The sequence below is a fragment of the Aplidium turbinatum genome, chromosome 2, assembly GCF_918807975.1.
Source record: "Aplidium turbinatum chromosome 2, kaAplTurb1.1, whole genome shotgun sequence".
NCBI classification, from domain to species: Eukaryota; Metazoa; Chordata; class Ascidiacea; order Aplousobranchia; family Polyclinidae; genus Aplidium; species Aplidium turbinatum.
Genome location: NC_137473.1, coordinates 17,935,710 through 17,955,673, shown reverse-complemented (window position 1 = coordinate 17,955,673; position 19,964 = coordinate 17,935,710). Strand labels below are relative to the sequence as shown.

The 19,964-nt window shown below is 34.9% G+C and overlaps 1 protein-coding gene across 1 annotated transcript; it reads left to right on the top strand.

The window, feature by feature from the left end:
- The first annotated feature begins 10,380 nt into the window (after positions 1-10,380).
- LOC145788389 (uncharacterized) lies at positions 10,381-19,480 on the top strand. The gene is made up of 4 exons (XM_082600158.1): positions 10,381-10,597; positions 10,817-11,278; positions 14,313-14,419; positions 17,131-19,480. The coding sequence occupies exons 1-4, from the start codon at positions 10,381-10,383 to the stop codon at positions 17,620-17,622; spliced, it is 1,278 nt and encodes a 425-aa protein (XP_082456284.1). The 3' UTR covers positions 17,623-19,480.
- The last annotated feature ends 484 nt before the right edge of the window (positions 19,481-19,964 follow it).

Genomic DNA, 19,964 nt, shown 5'->3' with positions numbered 1-19,964 from the left:
CAATGTAAAATATGTAAGATTTTCCAACTGCAACCTGGAGGTAATGTCGTTTGCTGTGTCGCTTTTGGTGAAATTGCATGTTCCATTCAAAATATGAAGGATTTTTTGTGAATTCTATGTTGTAAGCGGTTCATTTGATGTGTTAATTTAAATTTTAGTTTGTTTTGTTTTCCACCAAGTTTAATTTTGCAAGCAAAATGTGGCTATTGACAAAAAATCCTGCTATACAAAAACCTAACGACTGTATGATGAGACTACCTCCAGGATGTAGTTGGAAATTTTTTTACATATTTTACATTATTATTGCACAAGTTGTGCTTAACATGCATATCTAATCTCTGGAAAAACAAGCCAAAAATATGTCTAGATGCAAATATTGCTCATTTTACTAACTTTTGGAAATGGGAAGATGATAGGTTTGTCATAGCTATGATTGTAACAATTCAGACTCTTAGAAATTTCCTCAAATAGCAACATATTTGGCCGTGTTCTAGTAGGCCGTGCCCCAAGTCATTTTGAAACTATTTAAAAAAAAAAATTGCTTTTAACAAGAAAAAAATCACTAAACCTACTTTTCTGACACAACGCCGCACATTAATAAGAGAATCCACTTTTCTTTTTTTAAGTCCATCCATAACTGATTGCGTTTTTGTGGTACCAAAACTTAAATGAAACTCAACAAAACACACGAGAATCTTCACCACGAAAAAGCTTTGATGGGAACGAAAAGTTGATAACATAAAACAATTCTTCACAAGACAACAAAAACAATAAGCTGGGACAGAGTTTCATACTTTTGCTAACATTGAAGTTTTATTAAAGCACTAACTGGTATATATTTGCAGTTTCGACACTGAATGCCCAAATTAATAGGGTTGTTTACCAGCAAAGTTGTAACTTCAAACAATTAAAATAGCAAATGTTATTTGCCTCGCAATTAGCAAGCATCATGTGTTTGTTGTTCATCATTCCTCAAACGTCTGGTTATGTTTAACTCAATGAATTGCTTTAGTTTTACTAATTGTGATTGTAAATGAAACTTCACCAATATACTGCAACTTGACTTGAAGTTTCAAAAGTTTTCTTTAATGATGAATAATGCATTATCAAACCTGGATTAGCATTTCTTGAATAGAGGCTATCCAAGCAAGTGATTGAATTAACACTTAAAAAACCCTTTTTTTTGCTTATGATCATGCTTAAAGATAAAATTACAATTCAACTCAAATTGTATTGAAACAAAAAAAAATGTTCTTCTCTTGCATGCAAGTGATGTCTCGTCTTCTGAAGCAAATCACAATTTTGCAAAGTTATCAAAAAATACAAAATTGTTGACAAACTTCTCTTGTCGACGCATTGACGAAGTCTTTATTTGCATAGTTTGAATGTACCCCAGACTGCAGACTCTGAAAAAGGGCAAATGTTGTACCAGGCCAAATGTTGTACCAGAATCGAGACCATTGCTTTGTTCGACTTTCCTACACAGTCAGAGCTACAGTAGGATACTAGCTAGGAGGCTTATTTTTCTTCAGAGATATTTTTGCCGAAAGTAGGTAAAAATTCATACGAAAAAAATCCGTGCAGAAAATATCCATACGGGAAAATATCTCCTCTCTCGAAAAAACATCTACCCTGGTCTAGCCTCCAGCGCATTTGAAGGTTATTTTCCACTCGGGATATTTTTCGTATGAATATTTACCAGATTAATTATTGTGGGAATCTCTTATCTATGAGCAAAACTAATTGTTCAACACCATTTATAAAACTACAATTAGCTTGTTTTAAAGCTGTCAAATGCTCACTGTTTTGTTTTTATTATAATCTTAATTATTTTGTTGTAATGTTTCTTTTTGTATTAACTCAAAAAATATTGGACGGCGATTTTGCTTTGTGCCTTGACAAAATATGGAGAGGCCTTTTTAACCCCAGGAGAAAAATGATGCAGTGACGTCACTGTGCCGATCCCCAACGAAGGAGAGCCACTGTATATTTTTGGTATGACAGTTTGCACTTTGCATCACCCCATTTTGTTGGTGTTTGCGCAGTGATGTTTAACGATATAATAAAAATAACTCAAATTTATGATATGGTGACGTCATACAGGTAGGTAAAACTGTGATCTGTTGTAAATTAAGCAGACATTTCAAAGGTTGATGTTCCCTTCACGATGATTCAAGTATATAGCCTAATTGTTCAGTTTAGCACAAACACAATACGATAACTTTCAAAGATTACAAAAGCTTTTTCAAAACAACTTAACCAAAAGAATTATTCATAAATAAATAAATAAAAACTTTAGTTCATTTTTTTTGTTTAACTTTTGGATCAATTTCAAGTTTTTGGTACTCAAATTATTTAGAAGGTATGAACACAACCCTGGCCTCGACACAACACACCCAAAAACTATGACTTCCAGGGGATTTTAGGGAAAGGGCATTTTCCAGTTACATTAAATTTGCCAGCACGGATGATCACAGTTAACCTTCTTAATAATTCGAAACAGCAAAACAAAACAATAATGCTGTGAGTCGATGGGAAATTTGGTGGTTTTAGATATCCTAGTGTACCAAACTAAGTACATAACTGTGTAGTATAATTGAAGTCACACAGTCCGAGAATTGATAGCACAAGTTATTTTTGTTGGTATTTGTTTGCCAGTCAACAGAATCCCTTAGGGTTGTTGACTTTTGAAAGAATGCTTGACAATATCTTACTTCCTCGTAAATTGAAGAACAGCACATTGAAATGTGACATACATTTCACAATATGCTGAAGCCGATTTCAGCAAATTGATAGCCCAGTGTTTGTCTAAATATTATGATAATGACAGTGTTTTTTTTTGGCGTAAAAGTTTAATGGAAAAATCAATATTGTACAAGTTTTTGTGTGATCGTACCAAGGAGGTATAACTGAATGTTTTGAGAAAGAGGAACTTAAAAATTAGTTGAAGGAGAAAACTATGTCAATGCTTTGGTACTGCAAGGTTTTATATCTCATTTGAATTGGTAACATGCTCACTAGGAAAATTCTTAAAACTAACATACAATCCATAAATCAATTCCATCAAGTGGACCCGGTTATTTATCTTCCTTTCGTGTTGAGACAAAATATGCCAAATGTTTTGTGGACACTTCTGCGATACAGCGGACAACACAAAGGGCTTTTGCAAGGCGCACTGCTGATGCCTCATCAATAACAACAATAAAGTGTCAATACTGTGTCCACATAGCATCATAGATGGTTGTTGACGTCCTATCAAAAGCTTCAGATCTTTGCCGAAGCCGCTGTAACATGCCACATGCCTATTTTACGAGCAATTCCCACACAAACTCTATTAATGCGTTAAATCATTTTAAACTCTACTTCTCTTAAAATACATTCTACCTTTACTATTGAAGATAAATCGTTTGGATTTATTACGCTTACCCGTGCAGTAAGTCATGTTGAAGCTAAATCACCAGACAGTGATTAAACTCACTCGCTCAATAAAACAGATGACGTACATGCCCCTTTGACAGTCAGCAAGTAAGGCACAGGCTAACTATGAAGTTGTCCTTGAATGAAACTTTATTCAAGTCTTTTTTTTGAGAGTATGGTGCTTAGAAAATTATTCCGGTGTGGATTACATAATGTTTGTATCTTCAAAGGCAAAAAATGAAAAGGTTTGCAAAAATGATTTGAGGAAGTAAATTTGTATGCCAGTTTAATCATGAGAATACTACAGTAACTGTAGCCAGTGGAACAATCGAAGTCATGCTTTCATGGGGCGTAGACCATTCAACGAATGATTTCAATACTTTTAGATAGGTTGAAGTATCGCATCTGTGTCGCATCTGTGATCGCAGAGTACTGTATGTTGTCGTAATGGGCGCAGCATAAAACATTATTATTATTATTATTGAAGCTGCAGTCAACTTGTGAAACAAGATGACAGAATGAAAGGTGGACTGCAGTGTTTTGTTTGTATGACTTTCAAAGTGCTAACCATTTACAGTAGGCAAATTGATTTTGACGATTTGAGTTTCAGCTTTGCGAGGATAGAAATTTTTTTATGTGAAAGGTAGGATAGGATAAAAAATTGTATTTCACTTTTGTAAAAAGTACTGTACTGTAATTTTTCTTTAACCTGAAAAATTCTGTATATTATTTGTAGTTTGTCGTGCAGTTTTGATTAGAACCTTGCAGAAAAGCAATTTAAACAAATCAGAGATTTATTATCATTCTTATTATATTAACATTTCATCGAAAGAACTTAGGTAAACATCTCAATGTACAGATCTAAGAATAAATTATACAGGCCAACAACAAAATTTTGGTACAGAAGGTAAGGGTCATATTAGGGTATTTCAAGGCCCCTGATTACGAAAATACACTTACTTTTTTCGAATTGGCTCTAATTTTTGAGATATTCGACATTGAAATTATTTTTGAAATCGTTACTTAAAAGTTTAAATTAATAAATCACTCATTTTCAGGTCTGTTACCATTATGACGTCATAATTTCGTTTGTCCAGTTCAATTGGTTGCTATTTTAGCAAGTTCAAAGCGTAAGCAAGGGTTGAAATGAACTGTGATTATTTAAAGGCGAGGCATGATTATTCAAAGAAAATGGCTGGGAATCAGTACCCCACAAGAAACACAGCCCAAAACCATGTGTTTAAGAAGGCAGTTTTGTATTGAAAAGGTAGGCCTACTGAAATTGATATTTGTACAAATGAAATTTTATTCTAAGCCTCTGCTAAGACCAAGTCTTTGCTGTAAACAATTTTTTTGTTTTGTTTTTATCTATAATCTAATATACGATAAACGCTAATAAAAATATGCGTTTGATAACTAGGATGCTGCTCTAATCATTCAGATATATTTAACTGCAACTGTGACAATACTGTACAATATATGACAACTTTATTACTTTGACATGAAGCTGGGAGATCAAGAGTCCTGGGTCCCTCCTAAAGTATGCAAACATTGCACTCAATCCCGTTTTTTTGGCTCAAGGTTAAGGCTAAAGCTAAGGCTAAGAAGTTCAGACTGTGGTGGCTCAAAGAGAGCCTCGGTATCACCATGAAAATTGATACTTCTGTAAGGTGAATATGTTTAAATGAAGTCGTCACAAAGGAAGTTGGGACATCATGTTAACATGGAGTCTGCAAGGCAGCCATTGGGTGGACATATTATTTCTCCTTTTTTCTTCCCCACCCCCTCTTGTTTCAAATGGTGATTTGCTTGAAACAATCGTAAAACAAGCATGACTGAGTCACTGAGAGTAACCTCAATATCTTCAGTACTGTTTTGGAGCAACGTCAATCCTTTTTATCAAAATGATCTCTACCACCTACTGCAGTTAGACATTTAGCCATCAAAAGTGGCAGCTGAAATCTTGGCTCCTCATCTCGATCAACATATAGCATTCTTGACTTCGAGGCCAAAATTACGTTCTTCCGTAACAAGGGTAAAATTCTAAGCAGTTACTTTACTGAAGAACATTACTTTGTATTCTGCAAAGTAAAAGGCCTTCGTACCTAGGTGGGTGTCGCTCAGTGCCATATTAAAGACCTGCGTTTGTTCACTGATAACTTGTTTTGCTTATTTGTGCAAAGCAATGTAGTTAGTACAAGTCCATTTTCGGAAATAGGGGCCACGAAATACCCTAAAATGACTGTCGTGCCTTTTGAAAAAAATGATTTGTTGGCCTGTGTTATTTATTTACGCATAAACAATGAAGAATTACTTTTTTAACGAGCAAGCATAAAGTGACATATTTCTAGTTCACCTTGTATCTAGTCATTGGGATAATATATAACGCATTACTTTTGTAAGACAATTTTTCATTAGATTTTCATTAGAAATCCATTTTCGGAAATAGGAGCCTCGACATACCCTAAAATGACTGTCGTGCCTTTTGAAAAAAATGATTTGTCGGCCTGTGTTATTTATTTATTAGATTTTCATTAGAAGTCCATTTTCGGAAATAGGAGCCTCGAAATACCCTAAAATGACTGTCGTGCCTTTTGAAAAAAATGATTTGTCGGCCTGTGTTATTTATTTACGCATAAACAATGAAGATTTACTTTTTTAACAAGCATAAAGTGACATATTTCTAGTTCACCTTGTATCTAGTCATTGGGATAATATATAACGCATTACTTTTGTAAGACAATTTTTCATTAGAAGATTTTTCTAAAACTTTACAGAAAAAAATATTCGCTATATTTATGACCTCTTTGGCAATTCTATAGAAAAGAAAGTAGGCCTACTGTAGCCTACTTTCTTTGGAAGTAAATTTTGATTATGGTATAAAACTATGTTTTTATCTTGAAATAGTTTGGTCGCGAAAGTCTATTGAGGCAAAAATTATTTTGGCTAATTTTCAGAGCTTTGTCATGTTATGATGTTATTAAACATATTTTATCGTTAACATTCGTTTGATTGTGTTTTTCTAGAACAAATTTCTTTATGTGATATTTAAAACTGCTTTAATCAATTTTCAGGATATTCTGTTTTTTGTAGTTTTCAATGAAATTTTGCAATATCAGATTTTTTTTTGAATATTCATATTCAACCTATAAGGATCTCACAAAAAAAATTTTGTAAAAATATTCCTACTAGAACAATGACCGGGCACTAATGGGTTAAAACTGCTTTAATCAATTTTCAGGATATTCTGTTTTTTGTAGTTTTCAAAGAAATTTTGCAATTAAAACGTTTTTAAGATTAGTTAAATATCATCAGAATAAAAATGAATAAGATTGTTTTTTGAAGTTGTTTCTTGAGGATATTCCACGCTCATTCCATGACGAAACATATTACGAAATAGATTGTCGGATGGTTTGAAGCTGTACATTCTATAGTTCCTCAATCATTCCTGGAAGTGCTTCTGGCAACCTTGCGTAATTCTGCCTGATTCCTTTTCTGAACAATTAATTAATTTTTACTTCTCAAATGCTTGACCCGTTGTGCTGTGTAATTTTCAGTTATCATTTTGTGTGAGCGAGGCAGTTTCTCAAATGTTTAGATTTGACCATATTTTTGCTGTGATACTATATGATTCTTTAGCATTTCTTTTAATATGTATTTTTCTTATAGGCTTGAAAAGGATTGTATGACTAGCCGAAAACGTTCGCTTTTTGTTTTTATAATGTTGAATGTAGTATTGTTGCTGAGTTATGTCTGTTCATGGTTTAAAAGCATTACTGGAAGGAAAAAAAATTCCAGGATAATCTTGGGAGGCTTGGCTGTCACACTGTTAGGTTGGGAGATTCCACAATTAAATGTTGACTTTCTTGGGGCGCATCGCAATTGCTTTATGACATCTGAATAAACAATCATTTAATAGCGAAGAGTTCATCGACTTTCCTCGAGAACTCACAAAGGGGTACGGCCACCTTGAAATTCATGCCCGTGCTTGTGTTATGACGTCACATGAGAAACACAAGGGGAAAGTGGATAAACATGTTGCATCATTCTTGAGCAACAACGCACAGCCAATGAAATGAATTCAAGCAAATGCTGTAACACGTTAACAACTACACATCTTTCTCACGCTGTCAAATTAATCTTAGGTCGTCTTTTGTCCTCTTCATTACCCCAGTTATTGACACCATTAACCTATATGAGAACCCAACCAGCAAATCAGTTCTTTTTGTATTGATTCAACGTCTGCGTACGCTGAATCAGTGTAAAAAAGGACTGATTTGGAGGTTTGAGGAGGCTACTTTCAACTGCTTCGAAGGAGGTTAAAATTTTGGCTGGTTCATGTGAAGCATAGTTTTTAAATATTTGCTGCGATTATCCTGATATGGTGAAAGCTACAACGAGTCGATAATTGCCCCAAACTCCTGGAAAATCATTTTTCTTGAAATGTAATACAAAACTAAGTTAAAATCAAGAATGCTTATTGAATCATCATCAATTCATTATGATAAAGTAAAATCGATTTTTTTATGAAGAAACTACAGTACTTTCAAAGTGGAGAACGTCATGATAAGATGATAAGTTGCTGAGCTCCCTTGCTTTTGCTTGACGTTTAAAACTTTGAGCTGCATCTTAATTTTTGCAGTTGCTGTTTTTGTCACAACTTTCTTAACCAGTGGTGCCACTGCCACTCCTAGTGTTTTTCCACTAGATCTAGTGTTTTTGGGTTGCATCTAGTGTTCTAGTGTTTTTTTTTTGCTATCTAGTGTTTTTTTAGCGATTTACCGCTATGTTGGTGTGCATAAGTTTGGACAGTGTTCAAAGTAGCCCCACCTATTTTTGTTTGGCTGCACCTGCATCAATGTGTTTGTAGTGCTTTTCAAAGTGGACTCGAGTTTTTTGTCTAGGTACACCCAATGATGACCAAATTTGAGGCATAAATACTTTAAAAAATACACAAATGACTGTGAAAAGTGTTCAAAGTAGGCTAAAGTAGGTAGCGTAGCCTACCATATGGTACCGGAGGCTTACATTACGTCGCTTACATTTGATAAGTGTGGAGTTCTTAGACTACACTACCGTACCTCACAGATGATTGTGAGTAATATTGCGTTTTTGACAATATGTTTGCAAAGGCTAAATTTGGGGAAAATTTTGTTTGCCCCCCAAAGTGTTTTACTCTCCTACGGCTATGACTTCAGGGCTCTCACTTTCAAGGAAATTCAGTTCTACTTTGAAATTTTAAGGACTTTCAACACTCTCTAACGCCATTGGCTGTTATTTTGTACATTATGCATGTAAATGATTGTGTATTTATGATGCTAGTGTTTTTTTTGTGAATCTAGTGTTTTTTTAGTCAAATCTAGTACTTTTCCATGGCAAGAAAGTGGCAACACCGCAACAATGTCCTTAACCAAGATTACCCAGAACAAGAGTAGGCCTAAGTGACAATACCAGTTTTGTTACTTCTTAACTCGAAAAAAATCGGTATTTTTTTGCATAGATTCAACGTCTTCAAATATTGAATCAATACAAAACGAGTGGAGTTTTAAACACTATGTCTAAGCAAAATGCTTCCAATGAAAAATATTATAATCGGTTGAAAGAGCTCAGTAGTTTCCAAGTAAACAAGTTAGATTAGTCTAATTGTTAAAGATTTAATGAGCTGTTTGTGAAACGTATGGAGCTTAACAAAGCTAAAAAACAGCAGGTTTCTCAATTTTAATGGCAATTTTGTATTTGAGTAATCAGTTGTCGCTTGTCTGCATTCAAGTTTCCAGCCAAATCAATAAGTTCATAGGAAAATCTTTTCAAGACGATTGTTCTGCGCTTTATTTAATGGCTTTATATGAGACTAAAGCACAGGCTTACAACCGGCGAGTTTCATTTGATATAGCAAAAAATCTTCGGTTTGTCTGTAGCATTGAACAATATGAAAGTTTCAGCGGAAAATTTGACATCAAACTTTCGCCAATGCAGCTTGAATGCTTGGAAGAAAGATCGATAGACACTTCAAGAGGCAAGTCACATAACCAAGAAGCGTAGGTGACAGCGACATGTAGTTTCAATTTGATGATAAAAAAGAAAAAAAAGGCGACACGTCTTTAAAAGGATTTTGAATGAATGATTTAAAACAGACTAGAAAGGTTTGCCGCCGAGCAGATTACATTGAAGTTTGATTGCTACCTACTTTGTATTGTGGCCAGAACATCAAATACAAGATCTTGCTGGGTGGCTAAGTGAGCACATGATTTGCGGTCATAGTTCAAAGACAAAGTGCAGTGCTTGATGTTTTGTTTGCATAAAACTAATTTAGAAGTCAGTGCCACGCTTCAAACATGATGCCATCGCAGGCAACTAAAGCAAATAATTTATAAATTTATTTGTTGTCAGTTTATCCAGCAACACGTTGATAGAAACAAGTTTTTCAATTATAAAGTCAACGATATCAAACGAGGCCGGGTTTAACTGTTCTTACAACACACGTATCTGTCTTTCGTTTGTTCAGTTCGTTTTAGAACGATTTGTCTTTTCATAAATAATTTTCCAGCACTAGAAGAGGCAGTTTTTTTGTCATTTTTTTTCATTGTATAATTTTTCGAAATTTACAATATATGAAAGTTATTTTGAAAGTGTATTTAAAAAAAACTAAAAGAAAATTCAGTTTACGCAATTTATCAGACTAAACATAGCCTATTTGGGGCCCTTTGCTTGATTTGGTTAATTTATGCTTAGATACAGCTGCTTAGACTTTAAGAATGCGTGCGAAGTGGAGAAAGGTGTACACTTCAATTTGAAAAGTTGGTATGATTTGAATTGATTAAGATAATAGGATTTTTAATGCTTTTGTTTTTGTAGAGTATTTAATTTATAAGATAAGTAGTTTATTTGAACTTGTTTGAAATTATCTGCAATCTAAAAGTGGTATCAGAAACTACGAACATTTCTCATTGTGCATGTACTGATATGCCGTGTGAAAGCATGCAACTGGACAAGAAAGAGGTTAACACTGCTACATTTTACTCCACCATACCTTTCGGAAGCGGATATTCCACATGTAAAACTGTTGTCAGTTGCAATACAACAAATAACATCGAGGAAGACAAAAAACGCGCCTTGCAGTACACATCCCAATCATCAACTATGTCGAGAGAAAAGCCGATTGGGAGTGTTTTGGATGCAAGTAACTTGCAATACTGTGAACTTTCCAACGTGCCACATCGTTATCACTGTCTGTCAACTAGTTCGCTTTCTTTAATTCCTTTTGCAAAAGTGAGAAGAGCCTATTCAAGTACCTTAGCCACTTCAAAGTCGTCACCGCGAGAAGTGTTTGAGTTTTCAACGAGCAAAATCTCTTTTCTGTTTATGTGTTTGATGATTGCAATTTTATTTTTATGTGCAGAAGGTTCCCCCGTATCAAAAATCGATTCCCTAAAATCCTCTTCACTTTTAGTTGAAAAACGGAATGATACTTTAACTGACTTCCAGGTCCAAGACACTGAAATTGTGCCACAACAAACAAAGGACAGTTCAACAGCAGAGATGGCCCCCGATAGTTTTTCAGTTAAAATAAAGCGCTCTCTTGGTAAACCAAAGCGCCCGAGAAAGGGAGGAAAACGGAAAGGGAGCAAAAGAAAGCATCCTCGTCAAAAACAACCAAACAAGAAAAACAGGCGACGAAAGCCTAACCACAAAACAAACCCTCTTCCTGTGAATGTTCTACCTCAGAAACCCAATCATCATGATGTATCTGCTTCCCCAAGAAGGCAAAGACTTTACAACAAAATCGGTCAATCGTTTCATCTTGTTGTTGGTAAAGACGGCTCCGTGAGAGGGGAAAGCTCACATATCCGCAGTGATTACAGTAAGTTTGTCACGTTTTTTCAAAACTTGTATTGTGGACAATTGTACATATTTACCAGGACATTATACAACGCAGACTAGCGGACTGTTCCAGTGTTTGAAAAACAGGGATAGTTATTTGTCTTATTGTTTCATATTTGCTCCACATCATTAATAGCTATTTCGTCGCAATTGTATTAACTGGTCCAGAGACACACGAAGTAAATTTTAAAGATTCTTATCTCTACTTTAAAAGGTTCTTTTGTGAAACGACCGGGCTATTCAAAATGATTTCAAACAAAACAAACAAGCGAATTCCTCACTCACTTCATATAAATTATGAAGTTTTCAATAAACTGAATGACTCTTGTCTTACTGTTATCAAATATATTATTAGCAATTGATAGGTGGAATTTAAGTGACACCGATAAACCTAAGTAACACTTACGTTGGTTTAACCAAAGTAAACATTGAATCAGCACAACTTATGTACTTTGACAAAATTGATTTTCAAAAGTGTGCTTTGTAAGCGTAATAGTTCTTATCAACAGTTGACAGCTTGTGTTGACCAAAGTCATTCAGTTCTCTTTGAAAATAAAGCAACTAGATATGAAGTTGACATATTGTTATCAATTCCATTAAGTATTGAAGCTGAGCATGGTGATGGACAGTGTTTCAAAATTTCCATGCGCGTAATGGCATTTTTATTTTCTATCTGCGTTTTGAATGCTTTTGTCTTGAAACTAAAACAGTTCTAAGGCAGGTAGAGAAATAGTACTTTCGTAAACCGTGCAGCACTGAAACAGTTACAGAATTTCTAAGTCTATTCAAAACGCTGAATCAAATTAATGTCTGTTTTCTAACAAAATTTTTATCCCCAAAAATAAATTCATAGTGAAAATTTGGCGTGTTTTTATCGGAGTTGCGGTTTTTATACAATAGACAACAACAGTACCCGTACGAACCTCATGGTCAATAACTTTACAAGCACTGATCAAAATCAGGTGTGGTATATCGAAATAACGACACAGTGATTTTTTACTTATTTTTATTTCTCCATTGCTGTAGAAGGGAACCATGTAGCCTACTTAACAACACAAACTTATCGACCACAAAACATGTTTTCAAACTTCTACTGTCCAAAAACAAGAAACTCAGATTTATTGCTGCCGACGTTTCTTGTGCTGTCAGTTTCTGTAAAAAGCTGATAAATTGCTTTTCTGAAGTCAATTATTGTGCAAAATTAGTGAGATTCGGAACCAACGTTATTTTATATTGTTAATTGGTTAATTTTATTTTACGCTGATGATAAGACGGAAGAAATACGTTAAAAGCAACACAGCGTCATTCTGACACCGCAATTCTACTTTACGTTTAAATTGATATTAATTGCATGTTGGCGTGGAAAAAATAATTGGGATCACACCCATGTAGGCTCAAGCTAAGCTTGTAATGGCCGCAACAAGTGTGGTAGAAATCTTCTTAGCGGTCTCACCGTCAAATATTGCTTTGATCCAGTAAGGGGTAGATTAAGCTTACTCACTAAACACTAGGATTTAGGACAACGAAAAGTAGTGAAATGTCCATCCACGGTTTATTATCAGACAAGATGGTAAAAAGCTTCTGGAGTTGATATAATGTGATAGTGGCTGCGAATTTCTTATGCTAAATTAAGTCGCCACAATAAAAAAAATGATCTTTGCTTGTTGTAATGTAATTGTTCGTGAACTTGTTTCGCGTATTGGTAGTTCCTTTACGCAGTTGTGTATGATGAGACAGCGTGACAAGTTTTCATATCTAGGCTACTTTTATTAAATTCCCTTCAAAAAGGTCATCTTGTACGTTAACAGTATTACAAAGATAAAATTTAGCAAAGTAACACTTGCAACTTTATTCGATCGGACGTTGTTGGGTAAAATATTGTTTTTGCTGGGCCTTTGAAAGTGCCTAGTTGACCTTTTGGCCACCTGTGGTGGTAGCGCAATATTGTTTTAGCTATGGCAATATTGAGCAATCAAGTACACCTTTGACATACAGGTGGAGCGTGCCGGCTGCATGCAGAATCCACTGATTGAAGACTTTAAAGACTTTTTGTAATGTGGGTTATCCATAATTCCATAAACATCATTTCGGGTAATAAAATCAAAGAAATACTCGGTTTTTTTGTGTCTGACGCTTTCTTAAATTTAGAAACCTATTTAGAAGCAGGATACAAAAGAAATTTCCCAGTCACATCATGACATACGCACTTTTATAAATCAACACATAATTACATGTCTTCTGCCCTATTTAACCAGTTATGAAGGGCTTTGCGTTTGATCCCAGTTGTCCAATAAACCAGATGGGGAAAAGATCAAAGTCAAAACATAATAAAATTACAGCTGGACTAAAGTTTAATTTAATTTTTGACCCCCAAGGTTGATGTTATTTTGAGGATGAAAAACTGTCTGTTTCTTCAAAAATAAAGTACAATATAAGAGATTACACGTTCATGTCACCCAACTGTTAAATGTCATTTACCCATAACGGGTAACTATGGTCTGTTTGGCATGAAAAGAATATCATCGCAACATGTGTCGTCATCGCAACATATGTTACAAACAAGAGCCTGGTTGTTTACGCCAAAATAATACTCTTGCAACTTTTTGATATTTTAAGAATATTGCAAACGTACAGTGAGGACAAAGAAAATAGCTAAACGAAAATAGCTAAAAATAAAGAAGTGTCATTCTTTTTGTAGTTTTTTTTTGATATCTTCAAGTTGGTGTGAAAATCTCTCATTCATATCCTAATGTTTTATATATCAAAGTACGATGTAATGAGCAGCTACAGTACGCTACAAATGAAGCAACCTACATGCAAGGATGGTATTCCATATTTTGTTTCAATACGGTATCTGCAGTAAATGATTCGACTGGAGTAAATTTTAACTGCGTTTACTTTCTCCGTAAGTTTTTTTCAGTTAGTAGCCTAAATGGAACTTTTATGTTTTATCACGTATCGACAAAACAAAGATATGGTGAGAAACGTGGATTTAACGAGAGTTATGTTTTTAGGTGAGCTGGAAATAAAAGCTGTTGGAAAAGGCGGGATAGTTGCTATTATGGGCGTCAAAGCAAAAAAATACATTTGTGTAACCAAGCGAGGATCTGTCAAAGCTCGGGTAAGAAGTCAAAAGATCGTAATTAATTATAAACTATTAAATGTCTTTGATACTGTAACTTAAATTTTCAAAGAAATCTTCATTGGTCACACAATTTGCCAATCTAACATTTCTGATTTAAATCGCTCTGGCTTTGTTGGATAAGGAACAGCCCTTCTCAATGACCATTAACATTAACATTTTTGTGTTATATCGTGCCTGTGTCTTTTACCTCTGCAATAGCATTATGACGTTGTGCTCATGTTTTGTAACTATATGGGGTAACTCGTTGGGGTAGAAACCGGTACTTTTAGCCATCAGGGATTGGGATGAATGTTGTTCTTGTTGCTTAATACCCTCTTCCACTGCCCTGATTCTTTACGTACATCCGCTCGTGTAAAACTATTTATAAAATCCTTCCGACATTAATCTCTAAAATACAAAAAGACCACAGAAGAAATGGCTCTATTGATGACTTAGAGTTTTGAGAAGAAAGCAGGCTAAATTACATGTAGATGCCAAAGTTGACACTTGCGCAAACTTTGAAATAAACGGTCGCCGTAGAGATAAAAGTTACGGAAGTTGTATTTTTAGCTACCCATTCATTTTTAATCCGTTCATCACAGAGCAGACAGCAAATATTCATAGTAGTCGTAACAAAGGAAAATATAAAATAAAGCTTATACCTCATGCTACAAAGCCCTAAAAATACATTTTATTTGATGCAACCACAATTTATCAGGAAACTGCATTTCGTCTTGTTTATCTTCATGTTTGAGTTCACCATAACCACACAAACAAGTACTTAATGACAGAGGGTAGGCCTACCAAAGTTTAAAGTTGTATTATACACGTTATATATTTAATGGGCTATAGGCTACTGTTGAATTGTGCGTCGTACTAAACTATCTTCTGTAGCTAACGATTTGAAAGTGCTGTCATTAGTTGGAGGACTTGTTTGAAATTTCTAAACATTTCTTCTAACTTACAACATACTTACCAATGTGATAGCAATTAGTTGAAACTCATGTACTAGGCCACGTTTCTAATCATAAACGTTTGTCTTAAAATACTCAAATGCGTGTCATTTATCTTGCTATTATGCCTTTTTGACTAATAATAAAGAACGAACGAATAAACTTAAAATTCTAAGATTCTGTTTGTTTTAGTTAGTTGAATCAGTGTTTGTTGAATTCGAACAGTTAGGAACACATCCTACGTTTAGCAAAAATGCTTTCGTTTATTATTTTCCCAAGTTTTGTTCTTTTTAATGAGGGATTTTTCGTCGTGGGCCATTTCTCCTCGAATACTGGCGCTTTCTGCTGGAGATTACTGTACTTTGATTGATATTGATACTCTTTGGATGAAGTTTTAAGCTATTATTAACAAAGATTTTTTGCTTTGTATTACAAATTTTTCTTAACAGCGACTTTTCCAAGTTTGGAAATTTTACATTTGTGAAGTGAAATCAAATTCTCTTCACTGACAGAGCCTGTTATCGCATTCCTTATCTCTTTATATAAAAATTCTGACAATTCAATTGTTGCATTGCGAAAAACATTTTGTCAAGTTGCCAATCCCGAAATAGCAAAACCCGTCATTTTTACATTGATTCAGCATGTGCAGACGTTGAATCAATGTAAAAATGACGGATTTGCTGTCTTGGTCCATTTCACCAACGAACTTCTTGCGTAATCGTTCACTTTCCACGGCTCGAAAAACTTCACCGCTTTCACATTGATTCAACGTTTTCAGACGTTGTATCGTTGCAACACAGACCGATTTGCGAGCAGGGTTTCTATAACCAGAGACATCCCAAACCCTTGCGTGCGTAGATGCCTAAAATTATCAAAAGTTTGTTTAAAATTTAGCAACAACGAATCGAATCCTGTAACGAAAGTAGCTTATATTCGCGTCGTTCTATTGTGAATTCATAAACAGTTTTCTCGGATTGTCAAAGCGGCCCCTTTGAAGTTCCTTATACATTTTGTCATAACAGTAAGTGCCTTTAACGCACCCTCAGCATGTTTTTCGTATATTTGATTTTCAATACGAAACTACGTTATAAAAACATTGTATTTTCAGAAAATTAATGTAATTGGTAATGATGTATGCTAGATACTGTTGCATTCCCGGATGTTTAAAAGCAAAACACAGAAAAAATCTTCTTCAATTTAACTCGGTACTACAATTTGGCAGGCAAACATTCTTTATTCAATTTTTTTTACTTGATAGGACTACCAAAACCACATGAAAATGATGGCGCTTTCATTAGAAGTCTGTCCCATTGTTACTTTTAGCATCTTTCAACAAGGTAGTTACCGGTGTTGCAAAAAGTTTACTTCAAACATCAAGGGAAGGTTTTCGTGGTTTGCATCCCGCCATTTGACTAATAAGATCATTGTTTGCTACATTGATTCAACGTCTGCAGTCGTTGACTAAATAAATCATAAGACTGAGTTTGCTAACCGGACATCGATATGAAATGAAGCGATTGAAAGTGAATGCCTCTTTCTAAAGTATCACTTTGCACTGAGTCAATACACCACAATGATGTTTGTTAACGTGTGTTGGTTTTTAATGAACTTCGACCTTCAGTTAATTGCTTGCCGAGTGAGTGAATGTGCAGAAAATTACGTCACATTTTTCGCTTCCAAAAGCACTGCTTGGAATTCTGCAGATTTGCGTTTATTTAAGATATTTTTCATTTATTTTTCTGTTTTTATTTGCAGAAGAAGTACAAGAAGGCGCGCTGTCAGTTCACTGAAAGAATTCTTTCCAACAAGCAAAACACCTACGAGTCCTTGTCCTGTACGGGCTGTTATCTTAACATCAACAAAAGAGGAAAAGTCAGAAAACTGAAAAGAGCTAACCACAAGCTCCCGCAGACTCACTTTTTACCTCTCAGAATAAAACAATCTTCGACTTCCGAAAATCCCAATTATCTATCTGCAAAAAAAGGGAAAATTGTCACTGTTGACTTGAAAAATTTGGATGGGACAAATCACGTGACAGAAGAAAGAGCGTCGTCGGAACCCAATGGAGACGAATTTAGGAATGACGATGTTAAATTAAAGTTTGATATCACTGACCCAAAACGTGACGTCATAAAAGCGTCGGGTCGTCCCTCAAAGTCACTGAATCATCGCCGTAAGTCTCAAAAGCAACGCAAAAATCGCAAAAACATGAATAAAAAAAAGCGATTTGATCAAAAGCTTGAATAAATCAAGCAAAATTTGAAGATTTCAAAACTCGGCAATTTGCGCATAATCACCGAGGTGATGAGCCACCACAGATGATGGCATCTTGCTACAATCTGCATGATATTGCCTTCAATAAAAGAACCCGTAACTTCATATGCTGGTGGAAACTCGGAAAGAGTTTCAATGAAAGAACAAAAGAACTTGGATGTTCCGACCAGTTGTTTACTCCTTTCTTTAGCAACTTTCAAATTGAAGCAAAAAACTTTGTGCGACGTAACACACCGTTGTTGCTTAGTCATACTGTCATAAGCAATCATTTTGTGCTGAGTCACAAAAGCAGTGACTACGCTGAGTTTGAAAGCAATGCTCGTACTGCATGGGTTATATGTTCAAAAGACACAAAGAAAAAAACCTGCTTACGGTATTTATTTATTATCAACTTTTGTTCGTAAAATGTTTTCAACATGGCCATCATGTTCCATGTTTCGATATTTGTTGTATGTGCTAATTTAACGTATTCTGACATTTATTTAATACCGTATTGTAGACTCGACGTTTTGCAACACCACGTACGTATTATGTACCACTGTAACATTTTCTGCACAATTTGCAATTTGATCTGTATAATTTATATTTATTAGTTCCATTTTAAGCTTATTACCATTGCGACCATCAAAAATACTTTTTCAAATACTTGTAACGTCACTTTAAATCATTATTAATTTTGGCACGCTTTACACTTGTTTACTGTAAGGCTTTTTGTACCGTTAAATGAAAAGTTCCATTTTCTACATTTTTCAATAACAGTTGTTTGCACTAGAAAAATAGCAAATGATTATGCAACACAATTTTGCATTTTCAGCTAAAGATAAAAAGATTAATTCGTAGAAATAAAGCTCAAATGCCACGTTTTATTGCATGAACAAGACTTGATCCGCCAATGGTGTTAAACAACTCTAAACTTTTTTTTTATTTTTTGTAATTGTTCCCGCCGTATATGCCATAATGGTTTTTTGATAATAGCCTATAGGCCTATGTTTATTTTTTTCTTCTTTTGTTCTTACATTTTGTAAAGAACCTATTTATCTCATCCATAATAGTCACGTGATCGATGTATAAAAAGCGGATTAAGTTTTTATGTAACAAAAACGTTTGACAATGTAGATGAGCGGGATCAATATAACATTGCTTACCTTTTTCTTCGACAACTTGCGCTAACTGCGAGTAAACTGCCTCATGCAACGATTTTGTTTTGACGTAAAGTACGTCAAAACGTCAATGCGTTTTTTGTTTCGACGTAAAATACGTCGAAACGTCAATGCGTTTCAGTAATAACCAGTTTGTTCCTCACATACAAAAGTTACTATTTCACCCTCTGCCACGTACAGTTTCAATGTAAAAATGGCAACTTCATGTCACTACATGTTGTGTTCTTGTGAAACTACGTGGGTCATATGGAGAGGCCGTTTAGTAATATAAATTGTACAAACATTGTTGTGGAAAGCTTGTTGAACAGCCTATGGTTTTTTCATCTAAAAAAATTTACATTTTTTCATCATTTCAACGTCGCTATAGGAATGGTAACTTTTGCCATCTGGGCCCTTCAGTCTCGGATTGAAATGTTAACCTTGTGAAAAAGTAAACACAAACCGTTTTGATTTCTTATGGAAAATACGACAACGTATTAGCCTACTTATAGCTACAAATTGACATTAGCAACGAAAAAAAAAAGATTTTGATTCTGACGTGTTTGTTCGTTATTGTTATTGATCGAGCAGACTTATTTGATGTGTCACGTTGATTTGCATCGTATTTTTTACGATTCTCTTACTGGCTTTGTCGCATTTGTTTATGTTTAAAACAATACACTATTTATTGCTCATAGCATAAGTTTGCTGCTATTGATGGTTACATTTTCCCTTCCGAGTGGTTTTAAAACAGCCGTTAGAACAACAGGAAGATTTAGTAGAATAATTACCAAGGTTAACGTAAGAATACTGTAGTCTACTTATGGTAATTTGCTGGCACTCGTCGGGAAGATCGTCTCACGAACGATGCAATCCTTGATCGCGCTAGGTTGCCCTGTTTAGAAGCCATCATATTGCAACACCGCCTTCGCTGGACAGGACATGTCGTGCGAATGGACCCAACGAGGCTTCCTCGTATAATGCTATATGATTAACTAGAGACAAGGAAAAGAACCCCGGAAGACCAAAAATGAGATACAAAGATCAGCTGAAAGTCTCCCTCAACCATGCAAACATTGATCTGGATTCATGGGAACAACTTGCTAGTGACTGATCGCTCTAGAGAAAGAGAATTAGGGCAGACCCGAAAATTTTCGAAAAAAACAGGATACAAAA